A 20842-nucleotide genomic window follows, 5' to 3' on the forward strand; every position below is an offset into this window, starting at 1 on the left:
CACCTTGGCTTTCTGCAGGCAGACTTTTGCCTTTGGTTTAAAAAAGCTACCAGGCTAAAACAAGCTTCAGCTTCAGTTTGCTCTTTTCCTCAGTACAGGGCTGTCAGGGTTTTAAATCTACACCTGTGTTCAGCAGCCAGGGAAGGGCCTCAGCCACTCCTGACAGCTGCTGTGCTGGGGCCTGAGCCAGCCATTCCCTTCCAGTCAGAGAAATCCAGGGAAGGGTTTTAGGGTGAGGTGATCTGTGGGAATTAAGAGAGATGAGCTCCCCTTCCTGCAAGATCCCTTAGGTAAAATGAGAAGGGTGTTAAGAAGGATGATGGGATCACAGGCTGAGGGGGCTTCCACTACACTCTTGGTTTGCTGTTCTCTGCTCTTTGTACAGCTCTTGCCTCTGCAGGCTGATGGGGCTGAGCTGGGAGGGGAGTGGTGAGCTGCTGGGTGTATCTGCTTTGAAAACTCCTGGTAGGAAGCATGTGCTGGGATCACAGAGCTGTTTTACAGCTCTTCTTACTTCCCTGGAGGGAGAAGGAGATGGGCTTATTCTCTGTGCTCCATTAGCTGCACACTGCTCCCGGCACGCTCTGGTGGCTGAGGTAAGTGCCTTGCGCTGAATTCCACTTTCCTCCCTCGGACTGGGAGGAGGAGTTAACAAGGTCAAGAGAGGGATCATGTGGAGTGCAGGGCTTGGACCAGCCTGTAGCAACCTGGGATGAAGCTTGGTGAGCATCACTGGGACGAGAGAGTCATTCCTCCCAGAAATGTCCTTCCCATCACCCTCCCCAAAAGTCCCAGGGAGCCTGGGAGAGAAACCTGAGCCTCACCATGGCCCTAATCCTCGTTTCATCTTTCTCTGCCCAGCAGCAGCAGCCACTCTCCTTGATCCCTTTCTCCTGACAGAGACCTGCCAGAGCAGCCTACAGCCGGTAAGTGAGCTGAGTTTGCTGGGACTCTGTATGCTCCCTTGCTGGCACATTTTCCCTCTTTGTCCTGCTCTTGGCAGAGGGATGTGTGGTTGGAGGGGCACCAGATCTCACCATCCTGTCTGGGATTTGCAGATAGCCTTGGATACTGAGAAGCCACCTTAATCCTCATCCTGGGGGGAAGAAAAATACCATGGGGACTGGAATGAGCAAGGTACTGGGGGATGGTGGTCAGTATGTCCTCTCTGGGCTGGACCTTTCTCCTGCAGCCCAGGGGGATGCTCATTCCCAAGCCACCACAATGTCCTGAATACAACCATTTGCATCTCCCTTTTCTCATTCCTCTTTGAAACTTCAAAGAAAGGAATTGGGAGAGGGCAGTGATCCCTGGGTTTATATCTGAGGCAATGAGCTGAGTGCCTGCAGATGTCAGAAAGGTGACAACTGGCTTTAGATGCTCACCCCTTGGGGTGGTTAAGTCTGTGTCCTCAGGGCTGATGGGGTTCCCTGCAGGGAAATGTCCTCCTCTTGCCACCCTTGGGATATGTCTGTGCCTCGTGAAGGGGGGATGTGAGGCTTTGCTGCTGCTCTGTGCTCAGCTGAACTCCAGGGCTGCCAGAGGGGATTGATTTCTGCTCTGTCCTTAAATAACCGCTCGGTATTTGTGTCCTCCCGCTTAAAATTAGACTCTGGGACAACAACAGGGAGATCAGAGCAGAGCAAACTTTCTCTGCATGGCTCTGGTGTGATTTAACACTGAGGTTTCACCCCCTGCTGATAACACCCCAGTCTTCAAAGTGGCTTTTACAGCCTTCTCAGATCCACCAAACACTCTTGGGGAGCCCTTTGGTAGGGACTGGGTCGGTGCAGATGCATTTGTGGTGTAGGATCCAGCTTTGACTCGGTGAGACACCACTCTTTTAGTGGTAACAGCTTGTGCTGGGCACAGATCTTTGTTGAATTCAGGTGTTTGCACCCCAGGAGCAGGCTGGGGTTCAGTTGAGTGATAAAGGTGGGCTGGATGTGACTCAGTGCTGTTGAAACCCCTTCTCGGGCCTCTCAAACCAGGTGTCTTCTGCCAGATGGGAGCAAGCAAGTCCAACTGATAATCAGCTCTTCCTTTCTGTGCCCCTGGAATAAGCTCTGTTGGGCCCTTACAGCCCATAAATCCTCTGAGCTGCCTCTTTTTCTCCTTCCTAATCCCGCAGCAGTGAGTTGGAGACTGAATTTGCATATCTGATGGTACTTACTGCAATATCCTGGCCAGAAAAGGCTTATAAATAGCCTGGTGCCTCTGCCCATTGCTCTGCTGCTGGCAGAGGCAACCTTTGAAACTGTTTGCTGGAGGTGGTTGCTATAGAACAGCAAAACAAACCCAAGCTGCAGCGGGGTTGATCTGCCTCCAGGGGGTGGAGAGGTCCCCGTTGAAGCCTTCCCTTGAAGGAAGAGGCTGGGGTGGGCTGAGCTCTTTGGGCAAACCACCTCTCAGCGGTGCCTTTCATCCAGCAGTGGGAGCAAACACAACTCCCTTTCATTTGTGGGCTTGTTAATTAAGTGCCTGCTTTATCAGTGCTTGGGGAGTTTGGTGGCAGAGGCTGGGAGCACCACACTGCTTGGTGCTCCTGCCGTGTTGGATGCACCTGGTGCCTGGTGCTGTCTGAAACCTCTCTCATTTTTGTCTTCTCCCAGGTTGTCAAAGGCCTCTACCTTGGGAATATCCGGGGTGAGTTCTTTCCCTGCTTCACCTCCACATCGTTGTGGAATCCCTGGGCAGCCCCTCTCCTTGAGAGGACCTTCTGCCTCCTCCCAGCTGTGCACCTTAGCATCTTCTGGAGGTCCAAAGCCCCATCCTCAAGTTACCCAGTGCAGCTCTAGCCCAGGAAAGGGACATCCATGGGGACTATCAGCAGCCATGCTGGAGCTCCAATCCCTGGCACGGCTGGAAACCTCCCCTGTGTTTGTTGAGAAAATATTTAGAGCAGGCCAGTGCCTGGCTTTCACACTGGGACCTCTGAGCCTGTGAGAAGCTTGGGTTTCACCCAAGAGCAAGGACACAACAACCTTTGCCAAGTTAGCAGTTTCATTTCTGATTTGGGGGTGTTTTCAGGAGGATTTGGCTTTGAGGCAGATGCATCACAGAGTCATAGAATTGTTTTGCTTGGAAAAGACCTCCAAGATCAAGTCCAACCATTAATTCAGCACTGCCAGGCCACCTCCAAACCACGTCCCTCAGCATCACATCTACACTGCTTTTCAATCCTTTCAGGGATGGAGACTCCACCATTGCCCTGGGCAGCCTGACAGCCCTCAAGGGAAAGAATTTTTCCCTCATGTCCAACCTAAACCTCCCCTGGTGCAATTTGAGGCTGTTTCCTCTTGTCATGCCTCTTGGGAGAAGAGACTGCCATTGCCAAGCATGGTCCTCCTTCCTGCTTTGTGTAGGGTGACATGCAGTGGGGAAGGGTTGGCAGTGGGGTCCAGGGGCTGGTTGGCAATGAATGTGGGCCGCTGCTGAGTGCTTGGCTGAGCAGATCTCCCAGGAGAGCAGGTGGCTCTACATGCTGCTTCTGCTTCCAGACTCTGAGGACCGGGATAACCTGCTCAAGAATGGGGTGACTCACATCCTCTCTGTCCACAACAGTGCCAAGCCAGTGCTGGAGGTGAGTGTCTGAGTAGGGAGGGGCTGGAGGACCCCCTGGAGGAACTGGAGCTGTGAAGATGAAAATGGAACACACATGGTCTCCTTGTGTGATGCAGAGAGGGGAGAAGCAATGCTGGAGCACCTACAGTGCTGGGTCCAGCTTCTGAATCCTCAGTGCAGGAGAGACATGGACCTGTTGGAGCAGGTCCAGAGGGTGCCACAGCAACGGTGAAAGGGCTGGAAGCCCTCTGCTATGAGGACAGGCTGAGAGTTGGAGTTCTTGAGCAGAAAGAAGGGTGGTGAGACCCTGACCCAGGTTGCTCAGAGAGGTGGGAAGATTGCCCTGTCCCTGGAACCATCCCAGGTCAGGTTGTTTAGGGCTCTGAGCAACCTGCTCTAGTTCCAACTGTCCCTGCTGACTGCAGGGGGGGGCCGGACTAGATGACCTTGAAAGGTGCCTTCCAACCCAAACCAGCCTGTGATTCCATGATGACGCCAGATTTGCCCCAGTTTGCACCACACACCCAAAGGTGCTCAGCTCTGGCTTATGGCAGAGAGGGCAGTGGGGTTTGAGAGGCTCACGACCACCTCCTGGGTTGTTTTTCAGGGTGAAGCAACCACAGCGCTGCCGGGGCCGGGACCCGGTGGGGTGCCCGGTGCTGCTGCGGGGAGAACCACGAGAGGGCGGCGGTGCCCCGCGGAAGGCAGTGGCAGGGCCACATCCAGCCCTGACGGGCACCGGGGTCAGGGCTCAGAGGGTCCCGGAGCAAGCCCCCCAGCTCCAGAACAGGATTCCCAGCCCACCCTGGCTCTGCCTGCCCTGTCCTACCCCTGCCTGCAAACCCATCTGCTGTGGGTGGGGGAAACTGAGGCAGGAGAGAGATGCCCGGTGGAATGATGGCAGAGGTGCTGGTCAGGACTTTTGGGCACAAATCCTGCCTGTGTGGACTCTTGGGGAGTCTGCTACAGGAGGAACATCCCCAGAACGTGGACAGAACCATGGAATGATGGAATAATTTTGGTTGGAAAAGACATTTAGTATCCTTGGGTCCAACAGTTAGCCCAGCACTGCCAGGTCACCACCAAACCGTGTCCCTCAGCACCACATCTCCGTGGCTTTGAAACCTTTCCAGGGATGGGGATTCCACTATTGCTCTTTGCAGCCTGGTCCAGGCTTTGACAACCCTTTTAGGGAAGAAATTGTTCCTCATGTCCCACTTGTGTGGTGCAACACAAGGCTGTTTCCTCTCGTTCTGTCTCTTTTTCCTTGGGAGAAGAGACCAACCCCCACCTGGCTGCAACCTCCCTTCAGGCAGTTGTTGAAAGCCAGAATATCTCCCCTCAGCCTCCTTTTCTCCAGGCTGAACAACCCCAGCTCCCTCAGCTGCCCCTCACAAGACTTGTTCTCCAGACCCTTCACCAGCTTCCTTGCTCTTCTTTGGACATGATCCAGCTCCTCACCTTGGGGTGAGCAGCCCAGGACAATCACTGCCCTAAGTCCTGCTGTTGACACTATTGCTGTTCCAAGCCAGGTTACTGTTGGCCTTCTTGGCCACCTGGGCATGAACTGGCTCATTTTCAGCTGCTGCTGACAAAACCCCCCAGGTCCTTTTCTACCTGGCACTTTCCAGCTGCTCTGCCCCAAGCCTGGAGCATTGCATGGCGTTGTTGTGACCCACTTGCAGGACCTGGGACTTGGCCTTGTTCAATCTCATCCCACTGACCTTGGCTCATCCACCCAGCTTGCCCAGATCCCTCTGTAAATCCTCTCTACTCTCTAGCAGATCAATATTCCTAACTTGCTGTCAACTGCAAATTCTCTGGGAGTGCCTCAGTCACTCTCATCAGATATCAAAGAGGACAGGCCCCAGTACTGAGCCCAGGGGAACCCCAGTTGTGACTGGCTACGAGAATAGAACAGAACAGAATACAATTAACCAGGTTGGAAAAGACCTTTGAGATCATTGAGTCCAACCTACCACCCAACACTATCTAATCAATTGCAGTTAACCCCATTCACGTAACTTTTGGGGCATCCAGGCAGTTCTTAACCCAGTGAAGAGCAGACCCAGATCCTGCTGCCCATCTGGCAGCCACCAGCCACCTGCAGCTTGCACTTCATCCTGGCACTGGGTCTGCTCCCAGCTCCCAAATCCCAGGATGCTGCAGGAGGTTGTGGAGAGGCTGAGGGAGCTGGGGTTGCTTAGCCTGGAGAAGAGGAGGCTCAGGGGAGACCTTATTGCTCTCTACAACTACCTGAAGGGAGGTTGTAGCCAGGTGGGGATTGGTCTCTTCTCCCAGGCAACCAGCACCAGAACAAGAGGACAGAGTCTCAGGCTGCACATGAGGAGGTTTAGGCTGGATGTTAGGAAGAAGTTCTTTGTAGAAAGAGTTATTTGCTATTGGAATGTGCTGCCCAGGGAGGTGGTGGAGTCCCCATCACTGGAGGTGTTTAGGAAGGGACTGGATGAGGCACTTAGTGCCATGGTTTAGGCAATTGAATGGTGTTGGATGATAGGTTGGACTCAATGATCTCAAAGGTCTTTTCCAACCTGGTTGATTCTATTCTTTATTTCTACTGAAGTTGATAGGTGAAGAGGGGCTGCTCAGCCCCCTCATCCCTTGGTTCTGTGATGGTCAGGGTAGCATCAAACCGAGTCTCTTCCCCACTAAGGTGTTGAGTAACGTGGAGAAGGAAGGAGGCTGCAGAGAAGTGGTGCAGAGAAACGGCTGGTGGCCGGAGAAGGGGCGGCAGCTGGGGCTGGAATGATTTGGGGCACGGCCAGACGGGTAGCAAACCACACAGCGAGCTTACAACACGGAGCAAGCTTCTGGGCTGGTGGAAAGGGGAACAGGAAAGGCATGGGGGGGTTGAGCAATGTGTCAATCACAGCCCTGCCTTGGGAACCACAAACCCCAGCACCGTTCCCATGCGTGGCCCAGATCCCCGAGCTGGGATGGGGGCACCCAGGTCCGTGGGGAAGAGGAAGCTGCTGGGAGCCTGGCAGTTAATCCTGGATCAGAGTGTAAGTAAGGGCTTGGGGAGGAGTGAGGTGACTTTGGCTGCTCCCCTGCTTGACACGGTGGCTTTGCTGGCATGCTGCTTCTCCTTGCCACGGGGAGGTCGAGCTGTTAGCAGGCACGACAAGGTGCAGCCAGATTTTGGGAAGCCACAGCCCATCATGGCTCCTCCCACAAACCTGCTGGTGTTTGTTTACTGGTCATAGCGCCCTTGCCTGGTGCAAGGTCCCCTTCAAACATCCCCTGCATGTCAGGGAGCTGTGGTTTGGTTGGGGATGTGGATGAGGAACCTGCTGGCTCTATTTCCTCCTCTGCCCCTGCCTCTCCAGCAGCTTCTCCGGGTGGAGAGCAGCTGGCTGGCGTGCCATGGGGAGCTGGCAAGTGCCAATGTCTGCAGCACCTTGTCCCCATCCCAAGAGAGGCTGCAGGCTGGCAAGGAGGGACTGGGGAGGATGGATGGGATGGAGAGGTGATGCATGGGAAAGCCCATCTGCACTCATCCACACAACGTGGGTCTTTCCAGCATGGGAATATCCCTGTGGCCATCCCACTCTGCCCATTCCCTTCTTAAATAATGGACTTTTCCCAGCCTCCTGGTTTCCCCTGAGCTGGAGTGCAAAAAGGGGGGACCATGGGTTTGGGCTTCATCAGTCCAGGAGGGAATCTTTTAACAGCAGTGATGCCACAGGGGAGCTGGTGGAGGTGGGGCAGTCCCTGGTGCTGGACTTCAACTCTGGCTGGCAGGATTTCCACCCATTTCACTGAGGAAACAACAAACAAACAAACAAACAAACACAAAACCCAAAGAAAGACATTAAATGAAGAGGATCTAACTTTAGCTCAGAACAGGGAGGATCAAGGGAGAAATGTTTTAGAGAAAGGAAAGTAACCTGGCCTATGCCAACATGCAGCAGGATGACTTATTGTTTCATAGTTATAGTTTCATAGTTTCATTCAGGGTTGGAAGGGACCACAAGGATCATCTAGTTCCAACCCCCCTGCCATGGGCAGGGACACCCCACACTAGATCAGGCTGGACAGAGCCTCATCCAGCCTGGGCTTAAACACCCCCAGGGACGGGGCCTCGACCACCTCCCTGGACAACCCATTCCAGGGTTTCATCACTCTCATGGTGAAGAACCTCCTCCTCACATCCAGCCTGAATCTCCCCACCTCCAGCTTCATTCCATTCCCCCTACTCCTATCACTACCTGAGATCCTGAGAAGTCCTTCCCCAGCCTTCCTGTAGGCCCCCTTCAGATACTGGAAGGCCACAATTAGGTCACCTCGGAGCCTTCTCTTCTGCAGACTGAACAGCCCCAACTCCTTCAGTCTGTCCTCATAGGAGAGGTGCTCCAGCCCTCTGATCATCCTCGTGGCCCTTCTCTGGACACGTTCCAGCACCTCCACATCCCTCTTGTAATAGGGGCTCCAGAACTGGACACAGTACTCCAGGTGGGGTCTCACCAGGGCTGAGTAGAGGGGGAGAATCACCTCCCTCGACCTGCTAGCCACACTTCTCCTGATGCAGCCCAGGATCTGATTGGCTTTGCGGGCTGCAAGTGCACACTGAGAGCTCATGTTGAGCTTTTTGTCCACCAGCACCCCCAAGTCTCTCTCCTCAGGGCTACTTTCCAGCCAGTCACTGCCCAGCCTGGATTTGTGCCTGGGATTGCCTCGACCCAGATGCAGGACCCTGCACTTGCTCTTGTTGAACCTCCTGAGGTTGGCTTGTGCCCACCTCTCCAGCCTGTCAAGGTCCCTCTGGATGGCCTCCCTTCCCTCCAGCGTGTCTGCTGCACCACACAGCTTGGTGTCATCAGCAAACTTGCTGAGGGTGCACTCAATGCCACTGTCCATTGAGTGCACCCTCAGCACTAAAAGGACCAGGAGGAAATAACTCATTGATGAGAGTGACTTCATCAGTGTCTGTTGTCACACATCTTCCTGCCAGGACTTGCTGCTGGGGGCCCCAGGAAAGGGGTGGCTAATTTTTGGGGAGGTTCTGAGCATCGTTCCCAATAGCCTGGCCTCTACACTGGGAATTAAGGGGAAAATAACCCAAGGTGGGATGGATGTGACCCAGCACGGTATTCAGAAGTGGATTGTGGCTTTTACCTCACCAAAGGGTCAGCTGGGGAGAGGGAAAAGAGAGAAATGGGGGATTTTGTGTTTCATGGAGGTGTCTTATCACTGTGACCATCCTTGTCTTGCAGGACATGACCTATCTCTGTATCTCGGCCTCAGATTCATCAAGTCAAAACCTGTAAGTCATCTGCCATCCTTTGGTGTCCCAGCATCTTGTGTTGGCAGTTGTTGGTCAATAAAAGCTTAGGCTCTGCACGATGAATAGAATAGAATAGAATAGAATAGAATAGAATAGAATAGAATAGAATAGAATAGAATAGACCTTCAAGATCATCGAGTCCAACCTATCATCCAACACCACCTAATCAACTAAACCATGGCACCAAGCACCCCATCAAGTCTCCTTCTCAACACCTCCAGTGATGGTGACTCCACCACCTCCTCAGGCAGCCCATTCCAATGGGCAATCACTCTCTTTGTGTAAAACTTCCTCCTAACCTCCAGCCTAAACCTCCCCTGGTGCAGCCTGAGACTGTGTCCTCTTGTTCTGGTGCTGGCTGCCTGGGAAAAGAGACCAACATCCGCCTGTCTACAACCCCCCTTAAGGTAGTTGTAGAGAGCAATAAGGTCACCCCTGAGCCTCCTCTTCTCCAGGCTAAGCAACCCCAGCTCCCTCAGCCTCTCCTCATGGGGCTTGTGTTCCAAGCCCCTCACCAACTTCGTTGCCCTTCTCTGGACATGCTCCAGCAACTCAACATCCTTCCTAAACCGAGGAGCCCAGAACTGGACACAGGACTCAAGGTGTTGCCTAACCAGTGCAGTGTACAGGGGCAGAATGACCTCCCTGTTCCTGCTGGCCACACTGCTCCTGATGCAGGCCAGCATGCCATTGGCCCTCCTGGCTGCCTGGGCACACTGAAGCTTCAGGCCATTCATGCTGTGAAAACTTCAGGTCATTGAGCGGCTTGGGAGAAGCTGTGGCTCATTCTCACCTCATAAATGGCATTTGTAGGGCTTAGAAGCTGTGTGTTTGTGCTCAGTAAATTTCCTTTTCCAGCAGATTCAGAATTATGCTGCTGGGCAGGGTTGAAAATTGGTCCACTTTTAATTGGCTTAGAAAAGGTAACAATTTGTGTTGGCCTTCCAGATGTTCTCCTTGGAAAGAGAAAGAAAACGTTTGTTAAAAATCAATGTTATTCCCCTCCCCCCCCCAAGCTTAGATATTTTTAAGTCCTTTAAGGATGTTCTTGAGATGGTGGTGAGAGGTGCTGCAAGGAAGCCCCAGGCTTTGATGGGATGTGGTGCTGGGGTGTGATGGGTGCAGGCACTGCTGTCACAGGGTGGGTTGGGGGTGCTGGTGCTGGTGGTGGGATTACAGCACCCTGCTGCTGCTTTAGGTGATGGGACTCCATAAGCCATCCAACCATCCATTGCAACCAGATAAAGGGTGGCTGAGGTATCTCCATGGTGAGCTCTCCAGCCTGCCCATGCCTCCAGGCTACCCTGGCTCAAGCAAACAGCCTGAAGAACTCAGGAGTCTCTGATGATATCTTCCAGCCAGATGACCTCAGTGTTGGTAGGTGCAGAGCCTTCTCTGAGCCAGCCCAGACTCCTGGGTCCTGCCTTTGTGCCTTGGTGGTCCCTTGTGCCTCGTGGGGAGCATGATGGGGCTGAGGAGCATCCAGGGAAAAGGTGTAAGGAGTAAATCAGGACTCAGCATTGTTCAGCTCCCTTTGACTTTCAGGTGACCAGGGCAAAACAAGCTTGTCTGCAGCAACAGGGTGCATGAGGAAGAGTGTGGTCAGCAGTTTAAGGGAGGTTCTGTCCTAGTGAGGCCACATCTGGAGAACTGTGTCCAGTTCTGGGCTTTCCAGTTCAAGAGATACTGGAGAGTGCCCAGTAGAGGCTCTGAAGATGCTGAGAGACCTGGAACATCTCTATGAGGAGGAAAGGCTGAGATCCCTGGGGCTGTTTAGCCTGGAGAAGAGCAGCCTGAGAGGGGATCTTCTTAATGCTCAGCAAAAGGTAAAAGGTGAAGGGCAAGAGGATGGGGGCAGACTCTTTCCAGTGTTGCCCAGTGATAGGGCAAGGGGCAATGGGCACAGACTGGAACCCAGGAAGTTCCATCTGAACACTAAGAGAAACTGCTTTGCTGAGGGTGCTGGAGCCCTGGAGCAGGCTGCTCAGAGAGGCTGTGAAGTCTCCTCCTCTGGAGAGCTTCCAAACCTGCCTGGGTATTTTGATCCTGGGCAAGCTGCTGCGGGTGACCCTGCTTTAGCAGGGCAGTTGGACCAGGTGACCTCCAGAGGCCCCCAGCATGCTGGGATTTTTCTCACCCATCAAACCCTAGAAAGGATCGAAACTTCCCACGCAGTGGCCGGACTGAGCCCTGGGGAGGTTTTCCAGCATCCCTGGGAGCAGCCCTGCCCGGGGGCGTGATTCTGCTTGCTCATGCTCCCGCTGAGCGGAAAAAGCAGCTTTACAAGAAAGCCCTGCCTCAGCAAGAGCTGGGGCGTTTTTTTTTTTGGGCTGCTCTTTTTTTCCCCTCTTCTCTCAGTTCTTTGCATTTGTGGCATTTCTGTCAAAAGGGAAAGGAAATAAAAGAAAATGAAGGGGGGTTGGTGGTGGTGGTGGAGCAGGGAAAGATAAGGCTGGCTGTCGGAAGGAAGATGTGTTCAGGGAAACTATTTTCTGCTTGTCAGTTTTTGCCTTGGATTTCACAATCCTCATGAACTTCTTGTGCTGCTGGGGAGATGCTTGTGACTCAGGACCTCAGTGGCTCTCAGCATTACCAGGCTCCATGCCTCTATCCCACGCTTCCCGGATGGAAAAAATCACAGGCAGACCTTTCCTCTGGTTGGCTGCCTGGGCGGAAAAAAACCCAACCATGAAGTGTCTGAGGGTGGATGAAGAGGCCAAAATGCTCACCTCGCTCCAGGATGGGCTGGGAAGAACAGTGCTGTGTGGGCTAGAGGCTGGTATGAAGCGTGCCAAGGGACCTAGATGTGAGAGCATCATGTTTCATAGCTTCATAGTTTCATTCAGGGTTGGAAGGGACCACAAGGATCATCTAGTTCCAACCCCCCTGCCATGGGCAGGGACACCCCACACTACATCAGCCTGGCCAGAGCCTCATCCAGCCTGCTCTTAAACACCCCCAGGGACGGGGCCTTGACCACCCCCCTGGACAACACATTCCAGGGTTTCACCACTCTCATGGTGAAGAACCTCCTCCTCACATCTAGCCTGAATCTCCCCACCTCCAGCTTCATTCCATTCCCCCTAGTCCTATCACTACCTGAGATCCTGAGAAGTCCTTCCCCAGCCTTCCTGTAGGCCCCCTTCAGATACTGGAAGGCCACAATGAGGTCACCTCGGAGCCTTCTCTTCTGCAGACTGAACAGCCCCAACTCCTTCAGTCTGTCCTCATAGGAGAGGTGCTCCAGCCCTCTGATCATCCTTGTGGCCCTTCTCTGGACATGTTCCAGCACCTCCACATCCCTCTTGTAATAGGGGCTCCAGAACTGGACACAGTACTCCAGGTGGGGTCTCACCAGGGCTGAGTAGAGGGGGAGGATCACCTCCCTCGACCTGCTGGCCACACTTCTCCTGATGCAGCCCAGGATCTGATTGGCTTTGCGGGCTGCAAGAGCACATTGAGAGCTCATGTTGAGCTTTTTGTCCACCAGCACCCCCAAGTCTCTCTCCTCAGGGCTATCCTCCAGCCAGTCACTGCCCAGCCTGTATTTGTGCCTGGGATTGCCTCGACCCAGATGCAGGACCCTGCACTTGCTCTTATTGAACTTCATGAGGCTGGCTTGTGCCCACCTCTCCAGCCTGTCAAGGTCCCTCTGGATGGCCTCCCTTCCCTCCAGCTGTCTGCTGCACCACACAGCTTGGTGTCATCAGCAAACTTGCTGAGGGTGCACTCAATGCCACTGTCCATGGCACCCACAAAGATGTTGAACAAGACAGGTCCCAGGACTGATCCCTGAGGGACTCCACTTGTCACTGGCCTCCACTGGGACATGGAGCCATGGACAGCCACTCTCTGGGTGCGGCCATCAAGCCAGTTCCTTATCCATCTAGTGGTCCACCAATCAAACCCATGTGTCACCAGTTTGGAGACCAGGATGTGGTGCGGGACAGTGTCGAAGGCTTTGCTCAGGTCCAGGTAAACGACATCAGTTGCTCGCCCCTCATCTATTAATTTTGTCACCTGCTCATAGAAGGCCACCAGGTTGGTCAGGCAGGATTTGCCCTTGGCAAAGCCATGCTGACTGTTCCCAATCACCTCTTCACTATTCTTTTGAGCGAGTAGTGACTCCAGGAGGATCTGCTCCATGATCTTTCCAGGCACAGAGGTGAGACTGACTGGCCTGTAGTTCCCTGGTTCCTCCTTCTTACCCTTTTTGAAGATGGGGGCAATGTTTCCCCTTTTCCAGTCCATGGGGACTTCGCCAGATTGCCATGTTCTTGCAAGCAAAGTGTTTCCTTGCTGGTCCCAGCCAAGGGGCTGAAGTGGACGGGGATGTGGAGAGCTTGACCCTATGTAGGCAACATGTGCAGGCCCTGGGAGATGCTGCCTGCTTTGTGAAGGTGAGGAGGATGAGGAGAAATCCCCAGGGACAGACTTCAGGGAGGGAAATCCCCTCCCCTCAAAGTGATGTTCTGTTTGTTACAATGGTTGAGGAGGAGTGTGGCAGTTTAGGCTGCCACAAGAAGGCACATTTGTAGCCTGTGAGGAGTGAGGGACTGACAACCACCCTAGGGAGGTGGCTGAATCCCCATCCTTGGAGTTTTAGAAGCAGCAGAGATGTGGACTCGATGATCTTTGAGGTCTCTTCCAACCTTTGTGATACTGTGGTGCTGAGGGACAAGGTTTAGCACCAGACCTGGTAGAGTTAGAGCATGGCTGGACTCAATGATCTTAGAATCATTTCAGTTAGAAAAGAACATTAAGATTCTATCTCCTTCCAGGGCTGAGAGAATCAATGTTCTTAGTATGATCACATCTTCAGTGACTCCTCCACTTCTCTTCCTAGGCAGCAGAGTCCTCTGCTGTTTCTGAATGCATCCCTAATTGGTGCCTTAGAAGGCACCTGAGTTCTGCCATTCCAAGGAAGGGTGATGAGCAGCATCCCCTTCCATCCTCATTCTAAGGATGGGCGAAGTCAGGTTTGGGAGGATTCTGCCCTGTTCCTGCAGAGAAGCCAGCTGGAAGCGAGCCCTGGATGAGAGGAATGGCTCTGTAGTATCTTATGGCTCATGTAGCAGCTCATAGCCGAGCTTCTGAGAAAGAAGGAAGGTTGTTCAGATGCACACCCACCCCATCACGTGAAGGCAGGGGAAGTTGGACGCCAGTGCTGGGGCAGAGGTGATGCTGGCTCTTGCACTGACTTCTGGGCAGCTCTGGATCAGCTGTGCCAAAGGGACTCCTCCTCCTCCCCCCCAAAAAAAAACACAACTGAGGACTGTGTGGTCAGGGAGTCCACCAGAAGCCCAGGTTGGTTATCCAGCATCAGCTTTTCTGCCTCAAAACTGTCCCAACTGCAAGGATGAGCCAGGATGGGCAATGTCTATTGCAAACCCAGGCTGAGGACACGAATATCTGGCTCAGTGTGGGCTCTTGGAGATGCCTGCTATCTTCAGGAGGGATCAGCTGCAGCTTTCAGCTTCTTGTGGAGTGATGAGAGGGAGGGATGGGTCTCACCAGAACCTGCACAACCCTCCCACCATCTATCTTCTCAGCACATATGGAGTTATTTATCCTGGTTTCTAGGTCTCCATTCCTTCAAAGAGATGTGTGCTACTCACAGTGCTGAGCATTCAGGTCAGAAGAGGAGATGCACCATAGTGTGTTGCAGCTCAGCTTCCAGAAAGCTCTGACTCCTTGCCCTGCCCCACTTTGCTGCAAAACTCACTAGTTTATGATTAGTATGTTCTCTCTGCCTTGTTGGTTATGCTTTGAAGAATGCAGGACAGCCTGTGTTGTTCCTGGCAGTCCTACCTCTTTGACACAGGCATCTTGCTATGCACTCCCTGGGGTGGGAAGGGGCTGGAGAGGCTGCTGGAGATGAGGAAGGGAAGAGAATTGCACCATTTTTTTGACTTTGTCCCCACTTCCCCCCCCCCCCCAGCATCTCTCCCTTTGAGGGAACTGAGTGGTTTTGGCATTACTTGGGAATTAGGACTGAGCTGATGGCTCAGGAGAGCTTCTGAAGTGAGGACATGGCACAAGGTGACACCTTGCCCTGGATGCTGTCCCCATGGGGTCCTCCCTGAGCTGGTTTGGTTGAAGTCATCACCCCTTTCCTGATGCTTGGGAAACAGGAAACCCCTTGGATTTGGTCATGTCCTTCCTGGCAGATGAAGATCAGCCCTTCTGCCTTCTCCTGACAGAGGAAGGATCTGTGCTCTCATTCCACACTGGTGGCTTCAGGGTGTGAAGTCCTTAGAAGGGGACACAAGTGTTGCTGGTGTGGCCAGGTGCCCATCCTCACCTCCCTGCCTCTCTCCTTGCAGGCTGCAGCATTTCAAGGAGTGCATCAAGTTCATCCATGAGTGCCGGCTCAGTGGGGGAGGCTGCCTCGTCCACTGGTAGGAGCTGCTGTCACCAGCCTGTGTCTCTGGTTCCCCTCTGCATTGTGGGGTTTGGCTCCAAAAAAGTGTCCTTGACACTGCCAAGATCCGTGGGAATGGGTGGTCTGTGCACTGAAAATGTGGAACATCCAGGGAGGTGGGACAGGCAAGAGGAGGGGACAGGGGAAAGCCACCTGCCTGGGGCTCACCCATGGCCATGTAGCTCCTTATGCCCTGCCAGTCCATGGCTGGTGAATCCCACGAGAACCTGGGTGAGAGGGAGTGTCTGTGGAATCACAGAATCATAGAATTGTTTGGGTTGGAAGAGACCTTTAAGATCATCAGGTCCAAGCATTCACCCAGCACTGCCAGGTCCCCACTAAACCATGTTCCTCAGCACCACATCTCCAAGTTTTTTCAGTCTCCCCAGGGACAGAGACTACACCACTGCCCTGGGCAGCCTGGGCCAGTGTCTGACAGCTCTCCCAGGGAAGAAATTGTTCCTCACATCCTATCTAAACCACTCCAGGCACAACTTGAGTCTGTTTCCTCTTGTCCTATCACTTGTTCCTTGGAAGAAAAGACTGACCCCTACCTGGCTCCAACCTCCTTTCAGGGAGTTGTAGCGAGCCAAAAGGTCTCCCCTCAGCCTCCTTTTCTTCAGGCTGAACAACCCCAGTTCCCTCAACCACTCCTCATTAGATGCATCCCATGGGTGTCCCTGGCTGTGTGGTCTCACCAGCCCCCACAGCAGGAACATCTATCCCTGAGACTGCTCTTTCCCACCGTGCCAGCCTGGCTGGGGTCTCACGCAGCACCACCATCCTGGTGGCTTACCTCATGACGGTGACTGACCTCAGCTGGGAGAGCTGCCTGGCTGCCACCAAGGCTGTGCGCTCCTACGTCAGCCCCAACTTTGGCTTCCAGCAGCAGCTGCAGGAGTATGAGGTGACCTCGCTGCAGGAGGTACATCCCATGCAGACATACCCTTAGAGAAGTGTGTGTGGTGGTGGTGGTGTTTGGTAGGGGTGTTTGCATGTTTGCAAGCATGCACAGCTCTTTTGCATGCAGCTCTCTGCAGGGACCAGCTGCTTGCCTGAGGTGGTCTTGTGCAGGCTATTTATTGCCTGGGGATTTTGGGGGTTTGCATGCAAAAAAACCCCCACCAAACCCAAAACAAATTCTTAAGAAAAAAGAAGAAAAGAAGAAAAAAAGAGAAGGGCCTGGACATTCTGAGGCTGCTCTTAAAAAGGCTCTTTAAAGCCCCAGCACTTTACTCCAGAGCTCAGTTAGGACACAGCAGGAGGGCTGGGTGAGTAGTAGGTGCTCTAGAAGCCTCAGGGAGGGTGTTAGAATGGCTCCCAGGAATGCAGTGGGAGCTGGAGGTGACAAGTGGGAGAGGAAAAGGAGGAAAGCTTTTAGAAGAGGTCTCTGGATGTCTGGGCATGCTTGGATCCAGCTGGGCTTGCTCTGACAGCAAGTCATCACAGAATCACAGAATGGCTTGTGTTGGAAGGTACCTTAAAGATCATCTGTTTCCAATCCTCCTGCCATGGGTAGGGACACCTCCTGCTAGACCAGGTTGCTCAGTGCCTCGTCCAGCCTGTTCTTAAACACTTTCAGGGATGAGAGCCCACAGATGGGCTCTCATCACAGGTGATGGATATGTTGCCCCATGGTGTGGGCACACCACAGCCAGGCTGCCTTCCCCTTCCCAGTGCCATTCCAGATGGGATGGATGCTCCTGGCCCCATGAAAAAGGAGAAGGAGGGCAATGGGTTAGTGGTCAGCACTGGAGGAAATGGGTTGTAACCACTTCTTGCTCTGGCTTTAAAGGGAAATGCCTGGCAGCAGCAGCTGGGTACTTCCCTTGGGCTCCTGCCAGCTCCTTTCTTCCTTTGCTGGATGGTGGGAGCCAGGCCCAAGGCTGGGCACTGGGTGCTGAACTTCAGTGGATGTCAAGCCTTGGTGGGTGGTGTTGGCCAGGCTGATCTCAAGAAGCTTCATCCTTTTGGATGGCTAGCATGGGAGGCATGCTTTCTCCAGGAACAGCTGGCATGGATGTTTGCCTCAAATTCTCTCCCAAATTCTGTCCCAAATCCTTTGGGCCTCATTTCCCAGGGATTATTTTCCAGCAAGAAAATCAGGCTGGACTTTCAGGGTGCGCTCCAAACAAGGGGTGCAGGCAGCAAGCACACAGCAGCCACGGTGAGTCCCACTGTCTGAAAGTGGGGATTCAGGAAATCCAAACATTCCCAGTGGAAACCCCCTCTGCCAGAGCTGACTTTCCCCTGTTGCAGGAGGGAGGGATGCTGCTGGGGTCACTCTCAGACATTCCCCTCTTGCAGGTCCCTGTGCCTGCAGCAGCCCCAGCACAATGGGGCCAAGCTGCCCATCCCACTGTCCTGCCTCCTGCTCCCTTGCCATGAGCTTGGTGGCTCCCAGGCATGGGGTGCTGCCATGGCACCCCTGGGAAGCTGGAGTTGTTGCAGGGGTGTCTCACCATCTCCCTCTGGTTTCCACAGCTGCTCTCCAGACCTGTTTCAGTGCTGCCCCATGCCAAGGTTCTGACCATTGGTCCTTGTCTGGATCCTTTGCACCAGCAAGTGCTCCCCTACCCTTTTTGTAAGGTGTTTGGTATTGCTGGGTGTGCTCCTACTGCTCATCCCAATAAACTCTGCTTGCTGGAGCAGCTGGTTTGCAGTTACTTACAGGCTGCCCAGAGAGGAGGTAGAAGTACTGTTCTTAGAATCATTCCAAACTGGGTTGTTTGGGGTTCTGAGCAACCTGCTCTAGTTGCAGACAGCCCTGTTGACTGCATTGGGGTTGGACTAGGTGACCTTTAAAGGTCCCTTCCAACCCAGACCAGTCTGTGATTCTATAGTTAGAAAGATGGCAAATCCCTGCCCGCTCCCCAGGAGCACTGGGCAACTGGCACAGCAGGTCCTGCCCAAGCTGCCCATTCTTGCCCAAGCTGTTGTGTGTTGCAGTCTGGCCCAGCCTGGTCATTTCTCATCCCAGCAGTAATGGGAAGCATTTCTAGGGATCATCTCTTGCTTCCCAGACATCTCCAGAGCTCAGCCAGCTGCCAGCTGGCCCCTGGCCACCAACACGCTCCTGCCACTGAAGCATCCTTTGCATCTGGCTACAGTGATGGAGGGGGATGAGAGGATCCCCACCCAACCACAAGAAGTTCTGCAAGCTAACCTCCAGCAACATGAAAGATCTGACTTGTGGCAGCGAGTGCAGCCTGTCCCCACACTGTCACAGCGAGGGAAAAGTGCAGGGAAGCTTTGCTGATGGGAACTGGGGCACATGAGGAACAGCAGCAGCTTCTTGGCAATGACAAGTAAATAAAGCTGCCAGTGGTAGCTGCAGCCAGTGTGAGAGGCTGAGCATGCTGCCAGCCCTCTGGGTCCATCTGGAAGGGGATGGAGGTGTGGGGAGGGCTTGGTTGAGGCAGGCAACTGTCACATCCCTTATGTTGCATGTGAGCTCCTGTGGAACTGTGACCTTTGTGCTTGCTGGCTGTGACTGCGAGGCAGCAGGCATTGCCCTTGCTCAACTCACTGCTTTACACCAAAGCTGGAGGTGTCTCAGCTCCTGGTGACCCCAACAACCTCTTTTGGCTTTGTCCCGGCAGTACCGCGCCTGGATCCGCCGTGACTATGGCAGGAACCCATTCAAGGACCAGGAGGAGCTGCAGTGCTTGCTGGCTGGACAGGAGCAGAGGCAGAAGGAGCAGCAGCTGGGGAGCAGAGATTGCTCCTGGCACCACTCCCCAGCTCCCACCTACCCTCTCCCCTACCACGCAGGTGGCACCACCAGCAGCAGATGGATGAACAGATAAGCAGCTGCCTTCTCGCAGGCGGCCGTTGGCCCTGGGGCTTGGAAAACTCAACCTTCCCTTTGCCAACTGCCCCTGGGGGTCATGTTTGGGGCAGCAAACAGCCAGTGCCAGCCTAGGCTGGGAGCTCGAGGGTTGGAACAGGGGGATGAGGGCTTGCAGACCCTCCTCTTGGCTTCTAGCTCTGTGTGTATCTCTGGGCAAGATGTTTAATAGATGAGAGTGCCCTGCTCTGTCCTGCTTCTCCATTCTGCAGTGGGTCATGGGCACTTTTCCATCACATAAAGCAGCAGTGAGCCCATCACTCTCTCCAACAGCACAATACCTGGGTGCTCCTCTGGCAGGACATGGGAATGACAAGAAAGACCTTGGAAAGCCAAAGCAGTTTAAGATGGGAAGAGGCTACCTTGGCAGTGAAGCTAGAGGCTGTTGCAGTCTGCCCCAAGAGGGAGGGATAGGTCTTGAGGTTGTGGGGGTACTGCTGAGTCCCAATATCACCCTATGGAGTGGGGACTTCAGATGCCCTTCATCATGCTTGGACTTTCCTGATCCAGCCTGTCCTGGATAGAAGTCTGTTTGGTGTTTTTCTTAACCCACTCCTGCCCAGGGATGGGGGAAATCCAGCAAGACCAGAGCCTGTCCATCTCCACCACCTCCATCCCTGAAAGCAGAGCAGCTTTGGGTTTCCCCTGCTGTCCTGGTTGCAGAAGCAGCCAATTGCTTGACTGGACTTGGCTGACCCACAGGCCAGTTTAACACTGTTCCTCTCCAGCAGCCTTTCTAATACTGAAAGAACACAACCATGTTCCTTTTTTTTGTTTTCATCCCCAAATCATAGAATGCACTGGGTTTGAAGAGACCTTTAAAGGTCATCTAGTCCAACTCTCCTGCAGTCAGCAGGGACATCCCCAACTAGATCAGGTTGCTCAGAGCCCCATCAAGCTGATACACTCTGTTTCAGAAGTGTGGTTTCACCACCTTTCTTTGCTAGGAGTTCCAGCATCCACCCTACAAGGTAGGTCCCAACCCATCAACGTGATACTTCACCATTTAAACCTTCAGCCCTTCCACTCTAACTTGGCTTTTCACCATCAGCATCTTTCTTGACTTCTCTCAAATATCCCTCCTGAGAAATACTTAAAGAGCATTTTTTTTTAGTACTTCCAGGAATTCCCTTCATGAACTCTTTTGGGTACTGGGAGGGTGGCAGTGCTTGGGGTGACTCACCCAGCTCCTAATAAAAAGGAGAGTGATTAAACCCAGGAGGATGGCTGGTCCTGATTTGTGGAATTCCTGGTGGGAGTGGAGGGGTGGACTGACCTGATCCCTCTGCTTCCAGGTCCTGCTTCCTATTTTGTGAATGAGAAGCACCAGAAAAATGAAGTTTTAGAGACTCGAAGCTTAGCCAGAATGTATAGGATTGCTGGGAAAAAAAATAACAATGGAAGCTTCTCCTTGTCTTGGCTGTTTCTGCACAGTTGGTGCCGGCAGCACCCTTTGCCCTGAGCAAATAAAAGGATCAAAGACTGTAAATACTGTTGGTGGACTGGGCTGGAGGGAAGTGGAGCAAACGGGGTCAATACTGGGATTTAATACCTCCATTATCGTTGTAGGAAGCAGAACAATGGAACTTGTGTACAGGAGACAAAAAAAGAGAAGAAAGTTGGTTTCTGGTGTTAATAGGAAGTCATTGGAGATCTGTGATAAGCAGAGGTTAGAGGTGCAGTAGGTGTGATAACC

General features: G+C 53.3%; 1 protein-coding gene across 4 annotated transcripts; it reads left to right on the forward strand.

Annotated features, from left to right (window-relative positions):
* The first annotated feature begins 581 nt into the window (after positions 1–581).
* Positions 582–20613, forward strand: LOC137447418 (dual specificity protein phosphatase 22-A-like). Of its 4 annotated transcripts, none has more exons than XM_068150901.1 (9): positions 582–596; positions 862–926; positions 1059–1137; positions 2613–2646; positions 3501–3583; positions 8802–8851; positions 15199–15273; positions 16050–16221; positions 18899–20613. In XM_068150901.1, the coding sequence occupies exons 3-9, from the start codon at positions 1117–1119 to the stop codon at positions 19103–19105; spliced, it is 642 nt and encodes a 213-aa protein (XP_068007002.1). In that variant the 5' UTR covers positions 582–596; positions 862–926; positions 1059–1116; the 3' UTR covers positions 19106–20613. The 4 variants fall into 4 exon arrangements, with proteins under 4 accessions (XP_068007002.1, XP_068007000.1, XP_068007003.1 ...); XM_068150900.1 differs by lacking the exon at positions 582–596 and adding an exon at positions 706–722; XM_068150899.1 differs by lacking the exons at positions 582–596; positions 1059–1137 and adding an exon at positions 638–722.
* Positions 20614–20842: the final 229 nt, after the last annotated feature.

The sequence above is a fragment of the Melanerpes formicivorus genome, unplaced genomic scaffold, assembly GCF_026170545.1.
Source record: "Melanerpes formicivorus ecotype bairdi unplaced genomic scaffold, bMelFor1.0.p_v2 SCAF_20, whole genome shotgun sequence".
Taxonomy (NCBI): Eukaryota; Metazoa; Chordata; class Aves; order Piciformes; family Picidae; genus Melanerpes; species Melanerpes formicivorus.